The sequence below is a fragment of the Glycine soja genome, chromosome 9 (assembly GCF_004193775.1).
Source record: "Glycine soja cultivar W05 chromosome 9, ASM419377v2, whole genome shotgun sequence".
Taxonomy (NCBI): domain Eukaryota; kingdom Viridiplantae; phylum Streptophyta; class Magnoliopsida; order Fabales; family Fabaceae; genus Glycine; species Glycine soja.
The window spans coordinates 38523795-38547408 of NC_041010.1; the positions used below are offsets into that span (position 1 = coordinate 38523795).

The window sequence follows — 23614 nt, forward strand, 5'->3', positions numbered from 1 at the left end:
GTCATTAGCCCTTGAATGGCATAGAGGAACATGAGAAGGGTCGGTGTGTGTATTAGTATTATGTAAGGAATTGAAGTGCGGTTAAATGGTGAAAAAAGTGGGACCCAGGCTCATCCCGTTAAAAAAACAGAAAAGAAAAAGGAAGAAGAATGTGTGTCTATAAAATGGAGGAAGAAGTATAGTATTGAGCTCATAACTCATAACAAGCCATTTCTTTCGTCTTAATTTGTTCTCTTCAGCCATGGCGATGGTGCAAGGTGAACGAACAATTCATTCTTCTGCGTGCTAATTACTACTCATCCTTCATTAATTAATTTAGCTGTTGATTAATTAATGTTGTACGTACGTAGATGAACGATGCGTTCAGAAAAGCTACTGGATTGAACATACGACGGACTTGTCCGTAGAGTCAATGATGCTCGATTCCAACGCCTCTGATCTCGACAAGGAGGAGAGACCCGAAGTCTGTGCCTTTCCTTAAGCCTTTATTTGCACTTCCATCTATTACTCTACTCATTTACAACATTTCTTTTTTCTCTAAATATTTTACTCTCAACTTCACTTCTCACGTTAGAGAATGCCTTCAAACAACATTTTATTTTCAATGTCATAGTTATATAATACCTTCTTCTTCTTTTTTTGTCAACATATAAGACCTCTTTACTTTATAAAAATTAATAACTAATTAATATCTTTTCGGTCCGTCTAAAGCTTAAGTTTTAATTATTTTACTCTTCCCTCAGTCCTAAGTGAATGTTCTTAGATAGAATCGATAACTCAACTCTAATACATGCTTTCTTGCATCACAGAATGCTAGTTAGCATTATTCCTTTTTTAATAAAGTTTTTAATATATTGATGGTGCAATTTTTTTTACTAAATTATTTAAATATAAATGACCATATATGGTAAAATTATTAATCTTTGTAATTAGTTGATGGTGCTTATGTTTAGCTAAATTGACAGTGTATTGAAATTAAAATCAAAATTAAAAATATATAACATTAAATGTTTTTATATTTTTAATATAATAAATATCTTTTTAATTTTTTTTATCCCGTACCTAATAAAATAATCCTTATATATTACATTCATTGTTTAAGCTGACATTGTTAGGACATGTAGTGAATGATTATAAGACTCCAAATGAATTACTTTTTCTATAAGAAAAATGTTTTCTTTCTATCTCTCGTTTGGATTCTTTGTTTTAGGGGTCATCGCCTTTTCTTTTACTATGCGCCTAATAGTAATTTGGATGTTAGTTAGAGGACGGTAACCCTCAATTCTGATAGGGACAAATTTTCAATAAGTTATTATACTATGGCCAACTTTCCTTTCTAATATAAGAAGCAAGATCATGAGAGGCTAGAAAATTTCTCCTTGTACCTTTATCGATAACCCTTTGTTTTTTTCTTTTCAGAGTGAGTGCTTTTTTGACTCATCTATTTTTTTGTCGCATAGGTTTTGTCCCTACTACCACCATATGAAGGAAAATCAGTTGTAGAACTTGGAGCAGGTATTGGAAGATTCACAGTTGAATTGGCCAAGAAAGCTGGCCAGTTACTTGCTGTGGATTTCATTGAGAGTGCTATAAAGAAGGTAACTGCAATTTTTAATATTTAATCACAATTTGAACATTAATTATGTTTGTTAATTTTAAAAAGAAAAAAATTGGTCGTACCTATATAGTGATGCATTAACTTGGTCTAGTTTAATTGATTGATTATGATGTGTGAGTGTTATAAATCCTTGTATAATTTTTTATTCCTACCCGCTAAAAAAAAATAGTGATGTATTAACGAGTAATGATCTTAATTTCTCATCCCACATCATTTTGATGCAGAATGAAAGCATTAATGGACACCACAAGAATGTCAAGTTCATGTGTGCTGATGTCACTTCTCCAAACTTGTATATTTCTGAAGGATCGGTTGATCTGATATTCTCAAATTGGTTACTCATGTATCTTTCAGATAAAGAGGTGAGTTTTTTTTTTCCTGTAGAAAATTGAAGCGTAGAAATTTTCATGGTTTTGTTATCAGTTTAGATAATCTGAAGATAACATGATGTATGACATAATCGGTTATGGTTCCAATTAACTTCCAAGTGATAACGACCAGGTTGTATAATTTTGATATTAAATTTGGTGATATGAAATAGCGTGTTCCTTAAATTTACATTGTGTTTTGTGGCTTCTTTTTGTCTCTGTTGGTTCTGTCCTTTTCCTTTTGCAATCGATGACAATGATGTATTGATGTTTCTAGCTATCGTCTATTGGTGAATTTGAAAGTACTTGAAGCTCATGTAAAGTATTGGAAATAAATAAAACATGATGAGAAATAGTGACATTGCTTCCTTGTCACTACCTCTTTTTTTTTTTATTCCCTCATCCTCCTTATAGATAAGGCTTTTATTATTTTCCTTGATTCTTTTCAGGTTGAGAATTTAGCTGCAAGGATGATCAAATGGTTAAAAGTTGGTGGATATGTATTCTTCAGAGAATCATGTTTCCACCAATCTGGAGATTCCAAGAGAAAATACAACCCAACTCACTATAGGGAACCTAGATTTTACACTAAGGTTGGTTCCGAGCGTAATTACTATTCCCTCTTTGTACCTTTCAAACAAATGCATGATTAAAAATGAGTTTGACAGCAACTTTATATGGAATGTTTTTTTAGTTAGTTCATGGAGATAAAATATACTTTTACATTTATATTAAAGTACTTTGACAGTTAATTGAACTTATTTAACAGAAAATGGTTGAGTTTGTGACGATAAAGACGAAAGATGTGTCTATGTTCATTAATTTTACAAAGAATAAATAATCAATGCAGTGACACAGTAAAGACTTTTTACATTGTCATCTCATTACTAATTATTATAATAAGTTTATCAAATTTTATAATAATTAGGTTAAAAGTCATGTTAGTGTAGAAGATTTACACTTTTTTTTTTTTTCCTGAATGTAAAACATTTACACTAACACTACAGTCTACAAGCCTAAATGTTTTTTTATCCAAAAAAACACATCTAGGATTGTAAGCCTAAATGTTATTATTCATACATCTAATTTTCTATACTCATATTCTACTATCATTCTAATTCCTAAAAATGTGTGGTTTTTATTATCCTTCTCATGTTCAAGTAGGTATTTAAAGAGTGCCATATAAGTGATGACACCAGGAATTCCTTTGAACTTTCCCTTGTTGGCTGTAAATGTATTGGAGCTTATGTCCGAAATAAGAAGAATCAAAACCAGGTAACAAAACATGATTTCTATTTCTTTTAATTATTATATCTTATTTTAGTTTATTCACTTGTTTGACAATATATGATTAAAATAGAAATAAACCTGTCATGCAGATTTGCTGGTTATGGAAAAAAGTTAGATCACAGGATGATAGGGGGTTCCAGAGGTTCTTAGATAGTGTTGAGTATAATCATAAGGATATATTACTTTATGAGAGTGTGTTTGGCCAAGGCTTTGTGAGCACAGGAGGACTTGGTATGTTTTGTCATTTTCCTTTCTCTCTTATGCAATAGAGACTATTCCTTTCATTAAGATAGGGATCCATGGAAGAATGATCTTTCTCAATAATTATGTCCTCTTATAATCTTACCTGAGCCATAGAGTGGATGAAAGGTTTGATGCGTGCTTTGTAAAAGTAACACCAAATCATTATAAAGCTTAAGTGCAGTTAAATATTAATAATGGCTTGGCACAAGGTTTTATGACACTTCCTTTGCCTTTAGCAACATCATGTTTTGGATTCATAAAAGAACAATGGTTGTCTGTGCAATAAACAGATTTGAAATAAAGAAATAAGAAGTCCTATGTTTCCAGCCTTTTATTGTGAATTGTTTTTTTTTACTTAATATTGTTTTCATTGTAATTATATCTCTCATTCTTAGACTGGTTGATAATTGATATACTATGTCATACTTTGAAAGATTTGTTCGAAAGGTGTTATATAATTACTTAACTAACAGAAGAGATTTAAAATAAAAGTTTTGATAGATCAATGATCCAATACAAAGAAAAAAATTATTTGGGAACTCAAAATAAAAATCGGTCATTTACTAGGATCTTTAAATATATTTAAACCTATTTTGTAATATATTTTTTGGAATCAATCATATTGTAGATATCTTATGTTTCTGAAGTGCAAGTGCTTAATGCATGTGCAGAAACAACAAAGGAATTTGTGGCAAAGTTGGGATTAAAACCTGGCCAAAAAGTACTGGATGTTGGTTGTGGTACAGGAGGAGGTGACATTTACATGGCTGAAAATTTTGATGTTGAGGTTGTTGGCATTGACCTCTCCATAAACGTGATTTCTCTTGCTATTGAACGTGCTATTGGACTCAAATGCTCGGTAGAATTTGAATGTGCCGATTGCACTAAAAAAACATACCCTGAGAATACATTTGATGTAATCTATTCCCGTGACACATTGTTACACATCAAAGTAAGGAACCACCTCTTGCTTTTTAATCTTTCCTTGGTTAATGCCACACCCTTTTTGTGTCTTCAGTTCATTTCATATTTCTAACTTCTATTTTCTGCAATTTTTTGTGTGGATTTATACAGGATAAACCACCACTATTCAGATCATTTTACAAATGGTTGAAGCGTGGAGGTACACTTATTATTACTGATTACTGCAAAAGTGAAGGAAGTCCATCATTAGGATATGCTGAGTACATAAAAAAAGGAGGATATCATATCCATGACATGAAAACATATTGTCAGGTATGCTAGCATATATCATTAGTGTCATCATTTGGCTTCTCTATCACACCTGAAATTATTTCCTGTTACAATTCTTTTACATGATATGCTTCTTGTATTCTAAATCATGCACAGATGCTTGAGAATGCCGGATTTGATGACGTTGTTGCCGAGGATCGAACTAATTTGGTATGTCAGAACCCATGAGATTGTTTTTGAAAATTACATTTTATTGTCCTTATGGAGTACTAACAAAATTATTACTTGACTACTTGTGTCTCAGTTCATGAAAACCCTACAGCAGGAGTTAAATGCCCTTGAGAGCAAGAAGGATGATTTCATTGATGAATTCTCGGAGGTGGGATTTTTTGTATGTTTTGAACATACTGTTATTACCTTCGTCCCTGTATATGGGCTCTTTTAACTAATTTAAACTTATTAAGAAAATTGATTATTTTAGTTAGGCATTAAATTTGTTAATAAGATGAGTGTTAATATCATTCTTTAACACACTCTTTGTAATTAGAAGAAAGTTAGCAACACACTTTTTTCCTTACACAGGTACTCTTATTTGGTGGAAATCATGTTGCACCCATTAAATATGAGGGGGTTCAATTCTCAAATTAGTGACATTCATATAAACTTTATTTAATAAGAGAAATTTTAATCAATAAAAAGTGTGTTGAAAAGAGAATATTAGAGAGTCAATTGTTATTAGCACAACTCTTTTAGTTACTTGTCAGTTTTAATTTCAAAGCATTCATTATTGGAATCATTGTTTTCAGGAAGACTACAATGGAATTACTGAAAGATGGAAGGCCAAGCAGATGCGGGGTGCAGATGGTGAACAAATATGGGGCTTGTTCGTTGCCAAGAAAGAATAATGCTTCTTATTATATGCCTTACTATGCCTCTATATTTTGTTCAGTGTGAACAGTTTTCCAAATGATAGTTTGGATAAGTATTTTGTTTCTATTTATATCTTCTGAGAAAAATCTTTGTGCGTTCTAGCTTAAGATTTTCGAAACTTCTATGCATCCTCTTCTATTTGAATGTGATGTTTGCTAATTATGGTTTCCATGCTTAGAATAGATTTCAATATCCTGTTTTTGTTTGCCTTTGACAAATTAGGCCACCCTAGTGAACGTTTTTTGTGTGTATATAACAATCTAGCCATTTGTGAATTGCGGTTTTAAAAATAGAAATTAGAAGGTTAAACACTTAAACCAGTTTGGTTTTAGCTTTGAAACGCTTTGAAGTAACAAGTGCATTTTTCTATCTTTGAAAAATTTAATCATCAACATGATACTCCTTATTTTAAAGCGTGTAACACATGTTATTTAGATATCTAATCAAAATCTTTTCAATAATATTATTCATATTATTAGATATTTTTTTCTCTTTATCAAATTATTCATCTTATCTCATTTTTTTCCCACTGTTCCTATTTCTCCTGGAACGGCGGAACCACAAGCAAAAGAGAATGTAATTTCCATGTGTTACACTTTGCGGATTAATCCATTTGTTTGTATATTTCTTTTTTACATTTTTATCTTTGTAGTTACACAAATTTTACATTTTGACCGGTGCACTTAAAAACTATTTATTTAGTCCTTATATAAATACTTTAGATTTGATTTTGGTTGTTGCCATTAAAAAAAAAACTTAACATTGTTAAAAGCGGATGAAGTAACAATGATACGACATCAACGTGTATATTGCACTGTAAAATTACTCATTAAATTTCTTTAGTTTAAAAAATTAATTAAAAATCTAAAAAAATAAAAATTCTACTAATAACTAAACCTTTTTAGAATTTAGAATATAAAAATTCTACTAATCAATTTTAACCAAATCTCCAAATACGGTTGAAACTCAGTGGGTAGAGTAGGGGATTTGCCAGCCATGTCCGTTGAACTCAAGCTCTCTCGTTCCAATCGTATCTATCGCCCTTCGGTAAAACCTTAACCAACATCTCTCTCTCTCTCTCTATATATATACATTGTTGATGATTTGAATTTCCAGGAAGCTCTGGAAGGAAAAATCGTTGTCAAAACTCAGTCTTCAATCTCCCACTATGGAATTCGCCTTACTGTCAAAGGATCCGTCAACTTGCAGGTACCCTCTTGTTTCATTCTTCAGAAAATGATGGAAAGATGGAAATTTTATGCTCAAAATCACTCCTTTTTTGAAGCTCGAGGGGGATTCATATTGGGTTTTAATCATGTCAGTTGTTTTGAGTTTTTGATTTTGAAACTTGTTTTTATGCCTTATTGAAGGTTCGTGGAGGATCAGCTGGGGTTGTTGAATCATTCTACGGTGTTATTAAGCCCATCCCTATTGTGTAAGTTTACTTGGGATTGATGAACAAATAACTTTTCAAAATAATTGATGTGTGTTCATGGCGAAATTACTAAATTGTGCATTTTTTTTAGTATAAAATTCTGTGTGTAATTGATGATCAGAGTAGAGTATCTTAGATTTTTAGTTATCCAAAGATGATACAACGTTTCCTCAAAAAGACCAAATTAATTCAGTATTGTGAAGATGGAGATCCTATTTAGAGGTTCACTGTTATTGTTTTCTTTTATTTATTTCAAATTTTGGCCTAGAGGTGTATCTAAATGGATGACAATGTTTTCTACCATATTTGATTGACCAATCATATGGTCTCCTTGTAAGTTATAACTACATATTTTGTAGATAACTACATATTTTTGTCAGATCAATCTGAATTTTTAATGGGATTTAGTCTGTTCTTCCTACCCTGGCTATAATCCACTTATAGTACATGTCATTTTATCTGAAGTGGGTAAACCTTCATGAATGTATGCTGTATATCATTTAATTTTTTTTCACGGTGAAAGTTTTAATTGTACCTTTTACCCATCACTTTCATCCAGGATGCTCTATAGCTAATTTTAGCTTGTAAGGGGATTACTGGTGTTAGAGAAAAAAATATGAAATTATTCCTTCATGATGTTTGTAAATTCTTCGGCTCACATTAAGACAAGTATACATGATTCTTGTGATTGGCTTGTAACAGGAATAGGACCATTGAGGTTAAATCTTCTGGAAAGATTGGTTCTGGTACATCAGAGGTAGTGTATCAATAGCAAATGAATGAAATAATGTCTATTTAAAGCAGTTTTATTTTGTGTAGTTACTTGAGTAGAATTATTTTCTGGCTTTTCCTGAGATAAATATTGCACGCCTGTAAATATTCTTTTATCTGCAGTCTACTGGAAAAAAGATTGAGCTACCCAGAAGAGAATTTTATTTTATTTATTGTGTTTGTTTTGGTAACTTTATATCATTAAAGCATCTAAATAAGAAAATTAGCTTAAAAACAAATAGGCTTAAGTGCTTAACTGGCATGTAATTTTCATAGAGGATCACACTTAATTATGGTGAAATTCTCTTCAATATCATTATCTGATTTCTGGACAGGCATCCAACTGTAAGCCAGATTTCAATTGATGCTTTAATAGTTGTTTGATACATTGTATTTGGTAGCTCTTTCGGGTGTGTGATTTTACCCATCAAATGTGTCTTTTCTCATTTAAATTCATCTTGGTAAAAGCAATGAAATTTAAAGTTGGAGAGGGTTTAATCACTAAAGTATTATTAGTATATAATTTAGCATGCAAAGCATGGTATCAATTTTTCTAGCTTTTGGATTATTTCATTATTTAGAAATTGGCTGCTTCATTCTTTATATTTTATGTCTGTTCTCATTTATATGTGTGCATATGCTATTAAGTGGTCTAGAATACTTTTGATATGATTTCAGAGTTTTGATAAAAATATGATACCTTGCCACTAAACTAATTGCAATCTCTCACAGTTTGAAATAGCATATCAAGATTGGTTTATGTAAGCTATATCTGAGTTCCTTTCTTTGTTAGCATGCATTGTAAGTTTTGCAATCTTTATGGCAGATACCATTCTCAGTGAATCTTAGACAGCGGGATGAAAATTTAGAAAGATTTTATGAGACTTTCCATGGTGCAAACATTAGTATCCAGGTAAAATTTTCTTAGAAAGTGCTTTATTGGGCAACTGATCTTTATGATGGAGTTATTATTTTTATTATTCTACAGTCCTAATATTGTTTTTCATCTCTTTTCGTGACATTTATTGAAGAGTTTAAAATTGATCTGCTGCCAGTATAAATTCTTTTTGTTACCCAGTTACGCACTGAACATGACAGTGCCACATTTTGGTAACCAAGGTTTGGTTTGCCATGTGGTTCACTAGTGGTATAAAGTTTTTACATTGTCAAAGTATCACAATTAAATCATTTTCCAAGCCTTTTTCTCTTCATTTTTTTACATAATTTAGAAGGTTGGTGATTGATAGCCTCTATAGTATTTGGCAACTGTAGATATATCTCGTGGATACTTGCATAAATCATTATCAGCAACAATGGAACTCATTGTTGAAAGTGATAAAGGTATGATTGTGTTAGGTCCAAATCTTTATTCTTTATTTTTTTCATGTGAACCAATAAAGTACTAAACTACTAGTCTCTCTTTTGTGGAAAATTCAGCTGATCTTCTTCAAAGACCACTTTCTCCAGAGATGGCAATCTTTTACATTACCCAAGACACTCAAAGGCATCCTCTACTTCCTGAATTAAAATCTGGTATGTTGATTTACCTTCAATCATTCAATGAGTACACATGTTCACTTGGTGTTGTTAAAAGACTGATGAAAAGAAAAATTGTGCAATTGTTTCACGCCTTAATATCTCACATCACAAGTTGTAACTCGCTTTCATCTTCTGTGGTTGAATTAACCTTGTGATTATATTATGGAAAAAATGCATTAGTTTTTTTTTTTCACGGTGCAAATAAAAGATACATTAGTTGTGCACTTGAAAAGTTGAATTGTATTATGTAAACACTAAACATCAATGAGAAAAGGTCATGTGGCTCATGCAACAAAGATATTCATGAATAGGTGGATTTCGGGTGACAGGAAAAATCTGTACTCAATGTTCTTTGTCTGGTCCTATTAGTGGTGAGTTAACTGTAGAAACATCTGCAGTTCCAATTCATTCAATTGATCTTCAGTTGTTTCGAGTTGAGTCCATTCTTCTCGGGGAGAAAATTGTGACCGAAACCTCTCTGGTTCAAACAACACAGGCAAGTGATGCTGGATTTGTATTAAAGCATACATGGCAATTCAAAATAAGCTGTTAATTCTCTTTTTTATTTAGCAGATAGCAGATGGAGATGTGTGCCGCAATATGACGCTGCCTATTTATGTAATAGTACCGCGCCTTTTGACCTGTCCAACAACTTTAGCTGGGTATGTGTCCCTTACATGATGATTCTCCTCCAATGTATTTCACAAGAGTCACACACACGCACATGGGTCATTGTACTTGATGATTCTATGTTAAGAACCTTGGGAGAACCACACCACACCACGGAAGTTAGTTGTTGTAGTTGGAAAGCCCAAAGTCTTATAAAGACCACGCTATAATCTCATACTTCCAGCGTGGGACTCATGTTCCATACCATGGTAGAAGGTTTGAGATACCAATTGTTAAGAACCGTGAAATAACCTCAAAAACTAACTGTTGTAGTTGGAGAGTCCAAAGCCTTATAAACCCTACACTAGAACCTCATACTTCCATAAGGGACTTAAGGCACATACCTTGCAATTGGATCCTAACATTCTCCAACACGATGATTCTCCTCCAATGTGTTTAGCACTTTCCATTTCATGAATATGTTCTCATGAGTTACTTTGTGCTATTATTGGATACTGAATCGACTAAGTTTGATCTCAATGCTATTATTTCGTGCAGTCCCTTCTCAGTTGAGTTCAAAGTTGCCATTGTTATAAGCTTTCAGTCAGAGCTAAGTAAATTGCACAAAAAATCCGACCCCAAAACTCCGAGACTCTGGGTAGGTTCAGGTCCATTGTTAGATATGTGATCATTTATTAATCTTCAATTTGAAGTATCATTTTTGTTTTAAGCTGGCAAATTAAGACATGTTTCTGACTAGCAATTTTCTTTTGTGAACTTTCAGCTGGCAATGGAAACATTACCGCTAGAGTTGATTCGGACAAAGTAAGATGATTTGATTGTGTGGTTTCTCAAAATATGACTTGATTTCAATATGGAACATGGCTTTACTCATGCAACATTTGATTTCTCAAGTTTCATGTAATGTAACTCGATCTTCACACTTGCAACATTTGTTTCCAGATGATTTACAGCAGCAATGTGTTGACAAACATTTCTTAGTCTCTCATCCAAACTAAGCGATTCACTCTGATAGAAAATGCTAGTTATTTTAAAAATCATCACGGGTGGATCTAGAACGCTACTCATTATATTAATTTGAAGATACCTTTCTATTTTATGTAACTAAAATTTAATATTATTGTTATCTTAATTAATTCTAATTTCAATTCAGTTTTTAAATTTCGATGTGCTATATTAATAAAGATAATTCTTGATTTTAAAACTTAATGTAACTTTTTACTAGGTTGTAAAAATCTTATCTCTTTAATTTATTTCAATTGAATATAATAGAGTATTTATTTTTATCATTAGGCTACAAGGAACAAAAACGTCACGTAATGGATGATGATGACGTCTCAATTTGTTAACAATGTTAGTAGTTAGTCTAACCAAGGATGAAAACAGGTCAATTGATTATAGACGAAAAGTTCAATTCTAAAAGTATGGTATGAAAAATCAATTTTGTCGAACAAGTTCCTCAAATTTAAAGGGTTGAATTAATTTTTTATTCTCTAATTTATTATTTGGATTTAATTTGATTTTTTTATTTTTTTTCAATTTAGTCCTTTAATTTTTAAAATTGGTTTATTTTTTTAAGAAATATACATTTTGTGGTGGTTTAAAATTAGTGACAATTTTGAAACAAAATATAATTTCTTACAATCTATATTTAAGGATCAAATTAAATTAATTTAAAAATTAAAGGACTAAATTAAATTCATAAAAAATTAAAGGACTAAACTGAATCTAAAAAATAAATTAAAAGACTAAATAATTAATTTAACCAATTTGAAAACATAAAATAATACACATAACTTTTTACCATAAAAAAATAGTACATGTAACCTCAGTAAAAATTAAATGAAAAAGTATTTAATATTTTAGAAACATAAAAAACTTTGAAAACTGCTTAAAAAAAACTTTGAATACATTGTAACTTGTTTTCCAATATTTATTAAGACTTATCCACCAGTTTGTTTGTTATGTCAAAAAAATAAAATAACGAGTTTATTTGTTAATACTTGATAGTCAATCGAGTTACTCATTGCTAAATAAAGACATCGAAGTTTTTTGCTTGTCCACATGTTTTTTTTATTATAGTTTTACTCGTATTGAATCACTCATTTTGCATAAAAAAAAATTTATGAGCGAGTCATGAGTGTATATATATATATATATATAATTAAATTAATAATTTGATCTCTATAGTTTCATAATTTATATCCTTTAGTTTCAATAATTTATATTTTATTTACTTTTTAGTCTTTATTATAAAAAAATATAAAAATAATTAGCTACAAATTAATTATAAATGATCAACAATTTTTTTTTACAAATTATCTTACGATAAATTAGTTGATAATATTATTTGATAAAGTCTAAAAATGAATTAAAATATAAATTATAAAAATTAAAAATATCACTTTCAAACTATAGGAACTAAAAAAGAATTAAAAGGTAAATTACAAAGATTAAAAAAACTGTTTTCAAACTACAGAGATGAAGAGAGAATTAAAATATAAACGATATAAACTAAAAAAATCATTTTAAAATTATAAAGACTAAAAGATATAAATGATGAAACTATAAGGATTAAATGAATATATATATATCATCAATAAAAACAAAAGAAAAAAATTGTAATGACAAAAACATTGAGATCAAGTAAAACTTTATATATATATTTTAAGAAAATTGAAATTATAATTTGTTAAAATATTATGCGTGTACCTATCTTACAATCCAGCAACGTTGATGAAATGGTATGGGGTCTAGTAAGAATGGTCTGTACTATGTACACTGTTAAATCTGCTTATTTTTTTATTTTTATGTTCAACACAGAGAGGCTGCTTGTACACATTTTCAACCTCCAATTAAAAGAAGTCCTTAGTCCCTTTTAGCAAATGCAGTTGTGGTGGAAGTAATAATCAAACTCAACATGATAATAGTTCTTGTGGTATACATTTTATTGTAAGAAACAAAACAATTTCCATTTAACAAGCGGCAAAGCGATGGATGTTAGTGATTCTTAGAAAGAGGGATTCATTTTGCAATATAATGTCAACTTTTAGAATTGATAAAACAGCACAAATTGAGACAATGAAATGATCATTCAATTATTTGAACACAAACAAGTGTTTATTTCAGGAGAAGCCTACTAAGTTCAGGTTCTAAATCATAATATGCAGATCAAGATGTCTACCTGATTGCTATGCCACTCCAACAAACATCACTCAAGTGAAAACTCAAACAACATGGTATGTTGATACTTCTCGCCCGGACGAACCACAACAGAAGGAAAATTTGGCTGGTTTATGGCATTAGGGAATCCCTGTGTCTCGAGACATAACCCAGCATGCTTTCCATATATAGCACCTCCTTTTCCTTGAACACCATTCACATAGTTTGCAGTGTAAAATTGCACACCAGGGGCATTTGTCCACAAGTTAAGTACTCTTGAACTTGATGGATCCCTCACTTTTGCAGCATGTCTCAAACCCTCTTTCTCTTCCCCACAATCAAGCACATAATTGTGATCATATCCCAGTCCAACCTGACTAATGGTGCTGCCTATTCTATTAAAAGATGTAAAATCAAAAGGGGTACCCTTCACTGGCATGATTTCACCGGTTGGCACGGTATTCTCGTTCACAGGTGTGATATGATTAGCCCATAACTGAATTGAATGGTCAAGTATATTCCCTGAGTTGTGGCCAGCTAAGTTCCAGTAGGTATGCTGAGCTAAGTTAACTATGGTGGGCTTGCCCTTTGGCACTCCTTCCATGTCAAGCCTCAGAGTTGTGCTTGAGGTGAGTGTGTAAGTGGCAGTAACAGTGATATCCCCAGGATAACCTTATATAACAGAAAACAAAAGCCAAATAAAGGGAAAGGAAGAGCATAATGATACTTAAAAGTGAGGGAGAAAAACAGAATAGACACTACCTTCCTCTCCATCATGACTGTGGCACTTAAAAGTGATTGAGGGGGTTTCGCCTTTCTTATGTTCAACTACCTCCCATACCTTCTTATCAAACCCAACATTTCCACCTGAAATTTGGAGAGGGGACAGTGGATCAAGAAAACAGCAAACAAAATTCATACTTCATAGATTATTGTGTGATTTTCTTTCTTTAGAAAACATTAACTTAATGTCATTTCAAATTCCATTTCAGAATCACATTATTAGTGAAAACAACACACAATAACATCTAAAACATTATAATCAGGTAGTCTATCATTCTTGAGAATAACAGGTAATCTTGTATTAGCCAAGTCCATGACAAATCCATACATGCTTCGCCTTTATTTTCAAAGTCAATTTTCATGGAATGGAAGAAATAGTCAAATAGATATGTTAAAATAAGAGTTCACATTTTCATAACCATTATAATCAGATCCTAGTTCACATGCATATGTTAAAATAATCAAAAGGATTGGTTTAGCTACACAATCCACAATTGGCCATTTCAACCTCCTGGCCAAAATACAGCACAAGGAAAACTATGCAAACATAGAAATTGATACCATGGAGACTGTTTGGTGGATTGTTGATAGGCAAAGAGTAATGAATCCCATCAAGTGTAAACTTGCCATCCTTAATTCGGTTAGCAACTCGACCCACAATGCAGCCAAAATAAGGAGCAAGACCTTTCTGCTTGCAAGCAACAAAAATTCAGTAAATCAACCATCAGAAAAAACTGAAAAGTATAAACATAAACACGAAGCAAGGAAAGCTAATCTTGATCATCCAACCAACCATTCATGGACAGTTAAGATTACATAATCATGATGAACTTTATTTTTAATTAAATTAGAGTACACTGACAGTGTAAAGATTTTTTATAGGAACTACTACTTTAATAGTCATATCTGAGATGTCAACCTGAAATGCTAATCAATGTGGGATTTCCAGCACACATCCCTCACTCGGCCTGAACATCTCGAGTGTGAAGTTTGCAAGACTAAAGTTCGATAACAGGTGACTCAATAGGCCTAAACAACCACTAGGATAGGCTCTAAAGCGAGGATTTAACATTATTTACATGGAGTATTTTGGCCCAAACATCTCCAACAAGAAGATTTTTTTATTGGTTGACAATGTATGTAAAAAAATTATAATGAAAGTACATGGAAATTAAAGTCAACTTTTTTTGGTAATGTATATTGTCACTATCATTTGAATAATTTTATGCAAAATATTCTTCATTGAACAAACCAATAATATAAAAAAACTATAAAATTTGACAAAATAAGAATAGCAATAGACACGTTAGAGTCACAACGGATCACTTCCATAGTTTCTCATAGGTCATCCATCATTCCATTGTTTCATCATGAAAGGTTGAATTTTGAAAAGTGAAACTTGATGCCAATCAACCAATCGAGCCTATGCAAGCCATAACAAAATTACCCATTCCGACAAATGCTAGAATTATATATATATATATATATATATATATATATATATATATATATATATATATATATATAAAGAAATAGCAAAATTAAATGGGACCTGATAGGATTCAACAGATTCAAGGCCAAGAACAACGTCAGATAACACACCTTGAAAACAGAAAGAGAGAGAGTGAAACGCAAATAGCAATGAATGAAAATGAAAATGAAAAATTGGAACGGAAAAAGACCATCTTTTCCAGGTACGGATAAGGAGATGATGGTGCAGCCGAGATTGGTGAGGAGGACCTGCATGCTTCCATTGTTGAGTTCGAAGGTCTCTGGTTTGGGGCTCTCATCCGCCATTGGGATCGGAGAGAGAGGATATGAATGTGAATGAATGTTCTGATGCGATCGAATCAGCGCTACCTCAATCAGCGCTACAACAACAACAGGAGAACTAACTAATCCTAATGAATAGTGTGAGTCATATCAGGTTATTATATTTATATAATATCCAGCTTTCATCACCTGTAACTGTCTCATGTGATATTTTTTATGCCTCATTATCTTTCTATTGATGCAGACCTCTTCAATCTATTGACTTTAATTTGTACGTAATATTTTATTTTATGTTAAAGATTGTATATTTTCAATTAATAAAATAATTTGATCCTTTAAAAAAAAAATAATAGTATGAGGTAATAATTTATGATTATGAGATATACATTACAAACATAAAATAATTTTATATATCATCGTTTATTTGATTTTTAGGTTAATTTTTTTTATAAAAATAAATAAATTTATCATAAGTTATGATTTATTTGGATACGTGTGTGAAATTATTTTAAACTATTGATACCTGCTCATTTTTCTTTATGATTATAACTTAATGATTATATATCGATAATATAAAGTTTTATCTTGATAGTATATATAATTAAACATATTCTATCTTATTATTATTATTAGACACTTTGAACATAATCACACAAACCAATAAAAAGAATTAAATACAATTAATTTTATTATTTTTTAAATGTTACTAATGGATTATTTTTATTTTTATTAATAATCATTAATTTGTTATAAATGATGTGAGGATATTAAAGTCAAAGTATTTATGAACTAAAATATGTTATAAAAAGAATAATCATTTTTTTCTTTATGATGTCTTACAATATAATAAATATTAGGGAAAATATAATTTAGTCCCCATAGAGACCAATTTTATTGGTTATAATTCTGAAAATCTTGTCAAATAAGTGTCATACTTCTTTTCATTTTTCTGCCCTCGGCTCCACTCTTTACTTCTCCCTCTCCATTTTGGTACCATCAACAATCCCCTCCAGCAATTCCTCCATTGACAATGAATATGAACTTCATTTTTTTTCCTTCAATTTCTTAAGTTTTAGGAAGAAGATAAATAAAAAAAATGATAAACACGTGTATGATGAAGAATGACATTTATTTTCTTAAAAGCTTAATAATAAAAGAAATGATGAGAATCCAAACCCATTAACAACAACTCCAACTATAATTCATCCACCCACAGTTACCCAAGTTACCCAACTGTTTATATATCGTATAATATAATATGAAATATTCTCATTTTGGATCATTCATTATATAACTCTTTTGATACGAATTAAATAAGATGAGTCTCATATATAAATTATCACCTAAAACCATTACACACATAGAATAGATGGCCAACCATTATTATTATTATTATTTAAAGTGTTATACTGTGTTGGATTTATTATGGTTAGAGTGGGTTAATTTTTCAAATGTTTCCACCCCATTTGTGGCCAACCCTCACACCATACTAAACACATATTATGGTCAACCTTATTGTTGCTACTTGTTAATTAACACCTCATCAATGTATTTAGCGAGAGAACTCGTGTTCAATTTCCCTAGGGCCAATGCCAATCACGCACCGCGAGTGGGCTTAATTTCTGACCCAGTGGATTAGGGAACACTTGTGATCTCTGACCCAGAATAAAAAAAATACGACTAATCGACTATGGCAATCAAAATGAAGAGAAGAAATAAAAAATTATCAACTCTTCACATCCAACATGGAATTAGGAAAACATCAGCTCCAAATAGGCCACTGTGTAGTGTAGCCTAACTCCTCTAATTCAAAGATGTAAAATTACTTAAAATTTTTATAAGAGATTTAAAAACCTAAATCTTTTAAAGTCACACCTTTGCAACTTTTTTAAGATATTCGTTTAACATATAAAGGACTATTGTGAATCGTTTCTCTTGATTTCTTGATTTTGACTTGAATCAACGTTGAATAACTTCAATCTTTTGACATTATCAAAATCTTCATACATCATATGCACTTACAATAAAAAATTATCAACTCTCCACATCCAACATGGAACTAGGAAAGCATTAGCTGCAGTTAGGCCATGGTGTAGTGTAGCCTAACTCCACTGATCCAACAAATAAACGATATACAAACCACTCATGTAATTAAATTCAACAACAATAGAAATGTAACTTAATATATAACTGAGACATGTCACAGCATATCCAATGTGGAATGCTAAAAACATCAGCAGCAGTGAGGCCACTGCATAATCCAACTACTCTGATCAAACAAATACAAAATTTACAAACCATTCATGTAAAGTCAAGAACAATAGAAATGTCATTTAATATGGAAATGAGGTGTGTGACCTTTTATCTTTTCACCAAGCCTCTAGTGATCATTTCACAAAGAAGTTTCTCTGCCTTATCAGCCTCACTTTTCAAAGAGAGCACACATAATTATTTGGAATGTCATAGCATTAGGGATGCAACCATTGTCTTCCATTTTTTACCGCAAAGTGAATGTCTCATCAAGCAAACATGCGATTGAATTCAGAGAAAACATTTTCAAAGGATGGAGGCTGAGAGTGAAAGTGAGAATGGAGGGTTGAGAGTGAGGGGTTTGGAAGAAAAGAGGGAAAATTGGGAATGGAAAGAGAGGCAGAAAACCTTAACCTTGTTGGCAGTGACATTTTGTTATGTTTATGTGTTGTGGCAACTGGCAAGTTTGACCTGATAATCTCATGCAACTTTTAACATGTTGGATGTCTACACTATGAATTCGAATTGCCACTGCAATCCTCTCTGCTCTGAGGAATCAAAGTGCTACATGATATATCTTCAATTTTATTAAGATTTAGAATATCAATATCAATATCAATATTAGAAGAAATATAGATGCTTGTATTTCTTAGCCCTGGTGTATTTTTACATTAAAAATCAAATATAAACAGACCTGAAGCAACCATGATTGTAATAGGAATCAAATGAGAAAAGTAAATAGGACTTACGTTGAAAATCACTTTTGTCCCTGAATCTAAATCAATATGATTGCAGAATCAAGTGGAAACATGGAAAAAAAGTAACTCACACAACTCCAGGAGTACTACCCCTCCTTTCCAACCAACAACACTCCAAATCCAATCTAACTCAATAGTTTTCCTCCTATTTATACCTTCTGACTTCTCCCTCTCTTTCAATTTGGTTAGGATGTCTAACTAAATCACTGTTAAATTTACCTGTTAACAACTTCAACTAACCCTTGTGTGAGCATACAGAAGCCCACCTTGTGCTTGCTATTTTTCCTTCTAGGCTCTAGCATAGCTGTTTTAATTTGATGTCTGCAAATGAAGTTGCTCTGATTGGAAGGCTTTGTATACATTGCATCAATTCGAACATCAAGCAAGCAAGGTTGATTAGCAACAACAAAGTAGAGCTGGTCATGGAAAGGTGCATCGATGATTCTAAGAAACGATGTTGTACCACTCTCAACAATGTAGATAGAGATAAACCCAAGAGATAGAGAATGGAACTTAAAAAGCTCTTGCCGCAGTATAAAATAATGCTAACATATAAAGATATTGATACTTAACATATAGCAATGAAACTGACAAACAATCTTGTCTGTAACTTATCAGAATTAGAATTTGGGTTTAGGTTCAAACTCAACCCCAGAAAAACAGTTTATAAGGTGAGAATTGCCTAAACTTTATAGCACTACTGAGGACCCCCCCCCCCCGGCCAACACCCACCCACCCATCATCTAACATAACACATGTTAGCACACAAACGAAAAGGAACAAAAAATTCAGACTTTAGCAAATTGGCTTACACCCAGAGTCCATTAAAATGGCATGGTTACTAATATATGATTTTGAATTGGCCAGCCTTCTTTTCTTTGAGTTGTTGTGATTACCTAGTGCAGATATAATCCAGGAGAAATTAAAATGCCTTCATTAGAACATGTGAACAGAGGCCTAGGCAATCCATGTAGGAAGAAAGCATGAGAAACAATGGGTCTACTTCCATCCTTCACCAAGCTGTTTGCCTATTCACCATATGTTCACATCCTTTGTGCTAATTTAACATCTGAAAACTGTCATTTTTGTATCATACATGACAGCATTGTCGTATGCTTATTTTTTTTTGTTTTGTAAAAAGAGAACAAGAAGCAATCAGAAAAAAATAAAATTCAGTTTCACTTTCTATGCTTTTAGGTAAACAAAGTCAACTATAAGAGATAAAGCATTTCAAATAATCATGTCAGTTTCAGATTAGTTTCACAACTGAAACACTAACAATGAGGAGTGACTGAGTAAATCATTAAAGCAAGCATCCACAATACATTGAAAAGGAAAAGGATGGTTAAAACAAGACAGTAATCATTTGGCTATTGTTATATTTATAACATAAAAAATGAAGCTAAGTACATATCACCTTTAATCAAAAGTAAAGTGATATTGAGCCCATTGCATTGTCCATCTTCTTTTTCACGTGTAACTAGAAAGTTCTCATATAGTTTTAGTCTTACAACAACCCTCTACAAATCATTTGTCGAAGAAGTTTCTCTGCCTTATCATTCTCATCTTTTTTAAAGAGAGCATTGATGATAATGTCAAAAGTAACAGCATTAGGGACGCAACCATTTTCTTCCATTTTGGACAGCATGGTCAATGCTTCCTCAAGCAGGCCCTGTTTACAATGCCCATTGATCATAACATTGTATTTGTAGACATCGAGATGATATCCTTTAGTCAAAAGATCTTGAAAAGCCTCTTGTGCATCCTTAAGTCTTCCACCTTTACATAGTCCATCAAGAAGTATAGTGAATGTGAACGAACACGGTCGAATTCCCTGATCTTTCATTTTGTTGAACAATGCAATTGCCCTGTCAAGATGACCGTTTTTGCATAATCCATCTATTAAGGAATTGTAGGTGATTACATTTGCAGGTATACCTCTATCACGCATCTCATCAATAAGATCCCAAACATAAGATATTCTCCCTGATTTGCATAAACCATCAATAAGAGAACTGTATGTGACTATACCGGGAACCATATTTTTCTGATGCATTTCCTTAAAGAGATTTAATGCCTCGTCCACCATTTTATTCTTACAAAATCCGTTAATGAGGATCGTGTAACTGTGAACGTCAGGAGTCACTCCCATTAGGGACATAGCATTGAATACATGTTGTGCCTTCTTCAATTCATAAACTAAGAAGTATCCATCCATTAAAGTACTATACGTAATAACATCAGGTTTCACACATGCTTTCAGCATGACAGCTAAAACATTTTTGGCTTCTTTTACCTTTCCTTCTTTACATAATGCATCAACCAGTATATTATAGGTATAAACATTTGGGTTGATAGTTTTCAATACCATTTCATTTAACAAACCAATTGCTTCTTTCAACTTACTGGCGATGCAGAAGCCATATATTAGAGTAGTATAAGTGACAACATCAGCAGAAATTCCCTTGGCAGTCATTTCAGAAAATAAACCATAAGCCTCACTTACAAGTTGATATTTGCACAGGGCGTCAATAATTGTGTTGTACATTTCCACGTTAGGTTTAGTCAGTCGTCCATCAATCTTTCTCACCAACTTGATGGCACCTCTTGTGTCTCCTATCTTGCATACTCCATTGATCAAAGTCCCATAACTAACTTGGTCGAACTTAATTCCTTGTGCTAATAGCTTGTCGTGAAAGTGCAGTGCTTTATTGACTTGTCCCTTAAGACAGAGACCTTTGATGAGTGTTGTGAAGGTTATGGTGTGAGGCTGGTAACCCCTCTTGAGAATCTTGGCCAATACAGAGAAACCGAAATTGATTTGACCCATATGACAGAAACAATTCATGAGAATGTTCAAAGTAAAAAAGTCAGGCTGAATTCCCTTGAGTTCCAATCGGTGAGAAAGGGAAACCGCGGTGGAATAGTGCTTCATCTTTGCAAAGGAATCTAAAATCTTGTTAAATTGGATGATGGGTGGGGTATGACGCATACACAGCATGCGATTGAATTGGGAAACGGCATCGTCAACATTTTGAATGGATGGGGGCTGAGAGTGAAAGTGAGAATGTGAGGAGTTTTGAAGAAAAGAGGAAAAATTGGGAATGGAAAGAGAGACAGAAAACCTTAACCTTCGTGAGAATGACATTGTTGAGAATGGATTGTGTTTGTTGGGGAGAAATCAAAGCTCGGTTTTCTCCGATTTCAGCTTCGGCGTAAAGCCAATGCAAGAACTTATGGAATGGAAGGCAGGGCATATACAAAACTTCCATAGTCTTTTAAATCTACTTTGTTTATTATAAAAATTAAAGTTTCACATTTGTTTTATTTTAAATTATTAAGTCTGAAATATTTAATTTTCATCTTCTATATTTTTTAAATTTTCCATTAACATGATTTAATACTAATATTTTTAATTTAAAAATAATTCAGTTAAAGTAACGATGATTAAAAATTATTAATATTTTTCTTTTAATTTTATTTTTCTCCACCATAAAATAGCATTTACATTTTAAGTATTTTAAGTTTAAAAATAATTAATTTAAAATATTTTTATTTTTCTATTATTCTTTATTTTTTGTAAACTTTAATGTGACCTGTTGTGTTGGGGGGAAATCTTTATAGTTTTTCAAAATAAATAAAGGTTTGTAAAGTAATGACAAGATTGAAGGAAGTTACCAGTAAATTATGGATAATTTATAGAAAAATATTTAGAAAGTAAAATGTTTTTGCTTGCCTTTATTTTATTTTTTTGTGAATAAACTTTGTAGTCAATTTTTATATTTATCAATGTCACGAGCTTTTAAAATGAAAGATTTAATTATCACCCAAAAATTAGTTTTGGAGCATTCTAAAACAAAATATTGCTTCTAGTATATAACAATGGTAAGTCATGACCTCCTATTTCAATATATATATTGTTTTAGAAGAAGGTTTCAGATCATATTTGTTCAGGGTGCAACTATTCCCTAAAACTGGTTGAAGGAAGTAGGTCCTGGTTTTTTTTATGGAAACCAAGAAGAAATGAGGTGAAAGGACAATTTAGAAATATATTTTTTATCTTTTTTTTTTAAATGGCTCAAAATAAGCAATTTTAACTCTCAATCATATATGATTTTTCTGGTTAAAAAAGTAGGAAGATACATATCATGGACATCTTACAATCTTTAAAGACACCAAGTGATACTTCATAACTATACATAGAGGACTATAATATAATTTCCTGTCCAAACGATATTTGTTTAATTTGAACGCTTCAAAGTCCGTTTTCTTTCTTTTCTCCTTTTTAATGCACTGGATCTGTTTTCATTTCTGTTAAGCAATGGTGATATTTATACATCAATTTTTTAGAAAGTATATATGATAAAATGAATGATACCATGAAAAGGTACATAAAGAAATTAAATATTAAATATATAAAGATTATTGTAAATTTATTTAAATGTCTGGATTACGTGTATATAATACATGGAATGACAACTAGAGAACATGTGAATGCATCTGGAGAAACTAATTAACTGAAATAATGGATGGAGTCTCAAATATCTGAAACGAACTTGACTACTACATAGCTCCATCTATGAGGATGACGCGGTTATCATGGTCCCTAGCTTCTGAACCCTTTACCAATATTCTGTCCATTTCATGCAATTTACTTACCAAATTACTAAATATTGGCATGCATGCATGTGTTGCTACTTTGGCCAATCCTAGAAGTAAACCACTTCAATACAATTATAAATAAAATAAAAGTACATTTAAGAAATCATTGTTATTATTTTCATTACAAACCATTTAATAACTGTTCGCTCAATTATATTTAATTGTCAGGAACATCATCTTATAAGAAAAATATGAAATTCCTTACAAT

At 31.7% G+C, this 23614-nt stretch overlaps 4 protein-coding genes across 5 annotated transcripts; 2 read left to right on the plus strand and 2 right to left on the minus strand.

The window, feature by feature from the left end:
• The first annotated feature begins 137 nt into the window (after positions 1-137).
• LOC114368773 (phosphoethanolamine N-methyltransferase-like) lies at positions 138-5817 on the plus strand. Its single transcript, XM_028326027.1, has 12 exons — positions 138-257; positions 351-463; positions 1461-1598; positions 1843-1980; positions 2436-2579; positions 3151-3261; positions 3366-3507; positions 4191-4471; positions 4594-4755; positions 4870-4923; positions 5018-5092; positions 5520-5817. The coding sequence occupies exons 1-12, from the start codon at positions 242-244 to the stop codon at positions 5616-5618; spliced, it is 1473 nt and encodes a 490-aa protein (XP_028181828.1). The 5' UTR covers positions 138-241; the 3' UTR covers positions 5619-5817.
• Positions 5818-6261: 444 nt separating this feature from the next.
• LOC114368774 (Down syndrome critical region protein 3 homolog) lies at positions 6262-11150 on the plus strand. Of its 2 annotated transcripts, none has more exons than XM_028326028.1 (11): positions 6262-6690; positions 6760-6852; positions 7014-7078; positions 7781-7835; positions 8676-8762; positions 9106-9190; positions 9287-9382; positions 9700-9884; positions 9962-10050; positions 10556-10655; positions 10782-11150. In XM_028326028.1, the coding sequence occupies exons 1-11, from the start codon at positions 6640-6642 to the stop codon at positions 10824-10826; spliced, it is 951 nt and encodes a 316-aa protein (XP_028181829.1). In that variant the 5' UTR covers positions 6262-6639; the 3' UTR covers positions 10827-11150. The 2 variants fall into 2 exon arrangements, with proteins under 2 accessions (XP_028181829.1, XP_028181830.1); XM_028326029.1 differs by having other exon boundaries at positions 9718-9884.
• A 1895-nt stretch (positions 11151-13045) lies between these two features.
• On the minus strand, positions 13046-15880 carry LOC114425203 (aldose 1-epimerase-like). Its single transcript, XM_028392016.1, has 5 exons — positions 15646-15880; positions 15516-15565; positions 14525-14651; positions 13943-14047; positions 13046-13852 (listed from the first exon to the last, which is right to left on the minus strand). The coding sequence occupies exons 1-5, from the start codon at positions 15758-15760 to the stop codon at positions 13230-13232; spliced, it is 1020 nt and encodes a 339-aa protein (XP_028247817.1). The 5' UTR covers positions 15761-15880; the 3' UTR covers positions 13046-13229.
• Positions 15881-20013: 4133 nt separating this feature from the next.
• LOC114368778 (putative pentatricopeptide repeat-containing protein At1g12700, mitochondrial) lies at positions 20014-22007 on the minus strand. The gene has a single exon (XM_028326033.1). It carries the CDS (start codon positions 21890-21892, stop codon positions 20252-20254), a length of 1641 nt encoding a protein of 546 aa, XP_028181834.1. The 5' UTR covers positions 21893-22007; the 3' UTR covers positions 20014-20251.
• Positions 22008-23614: the final 1607 nt, after the last annotated feature.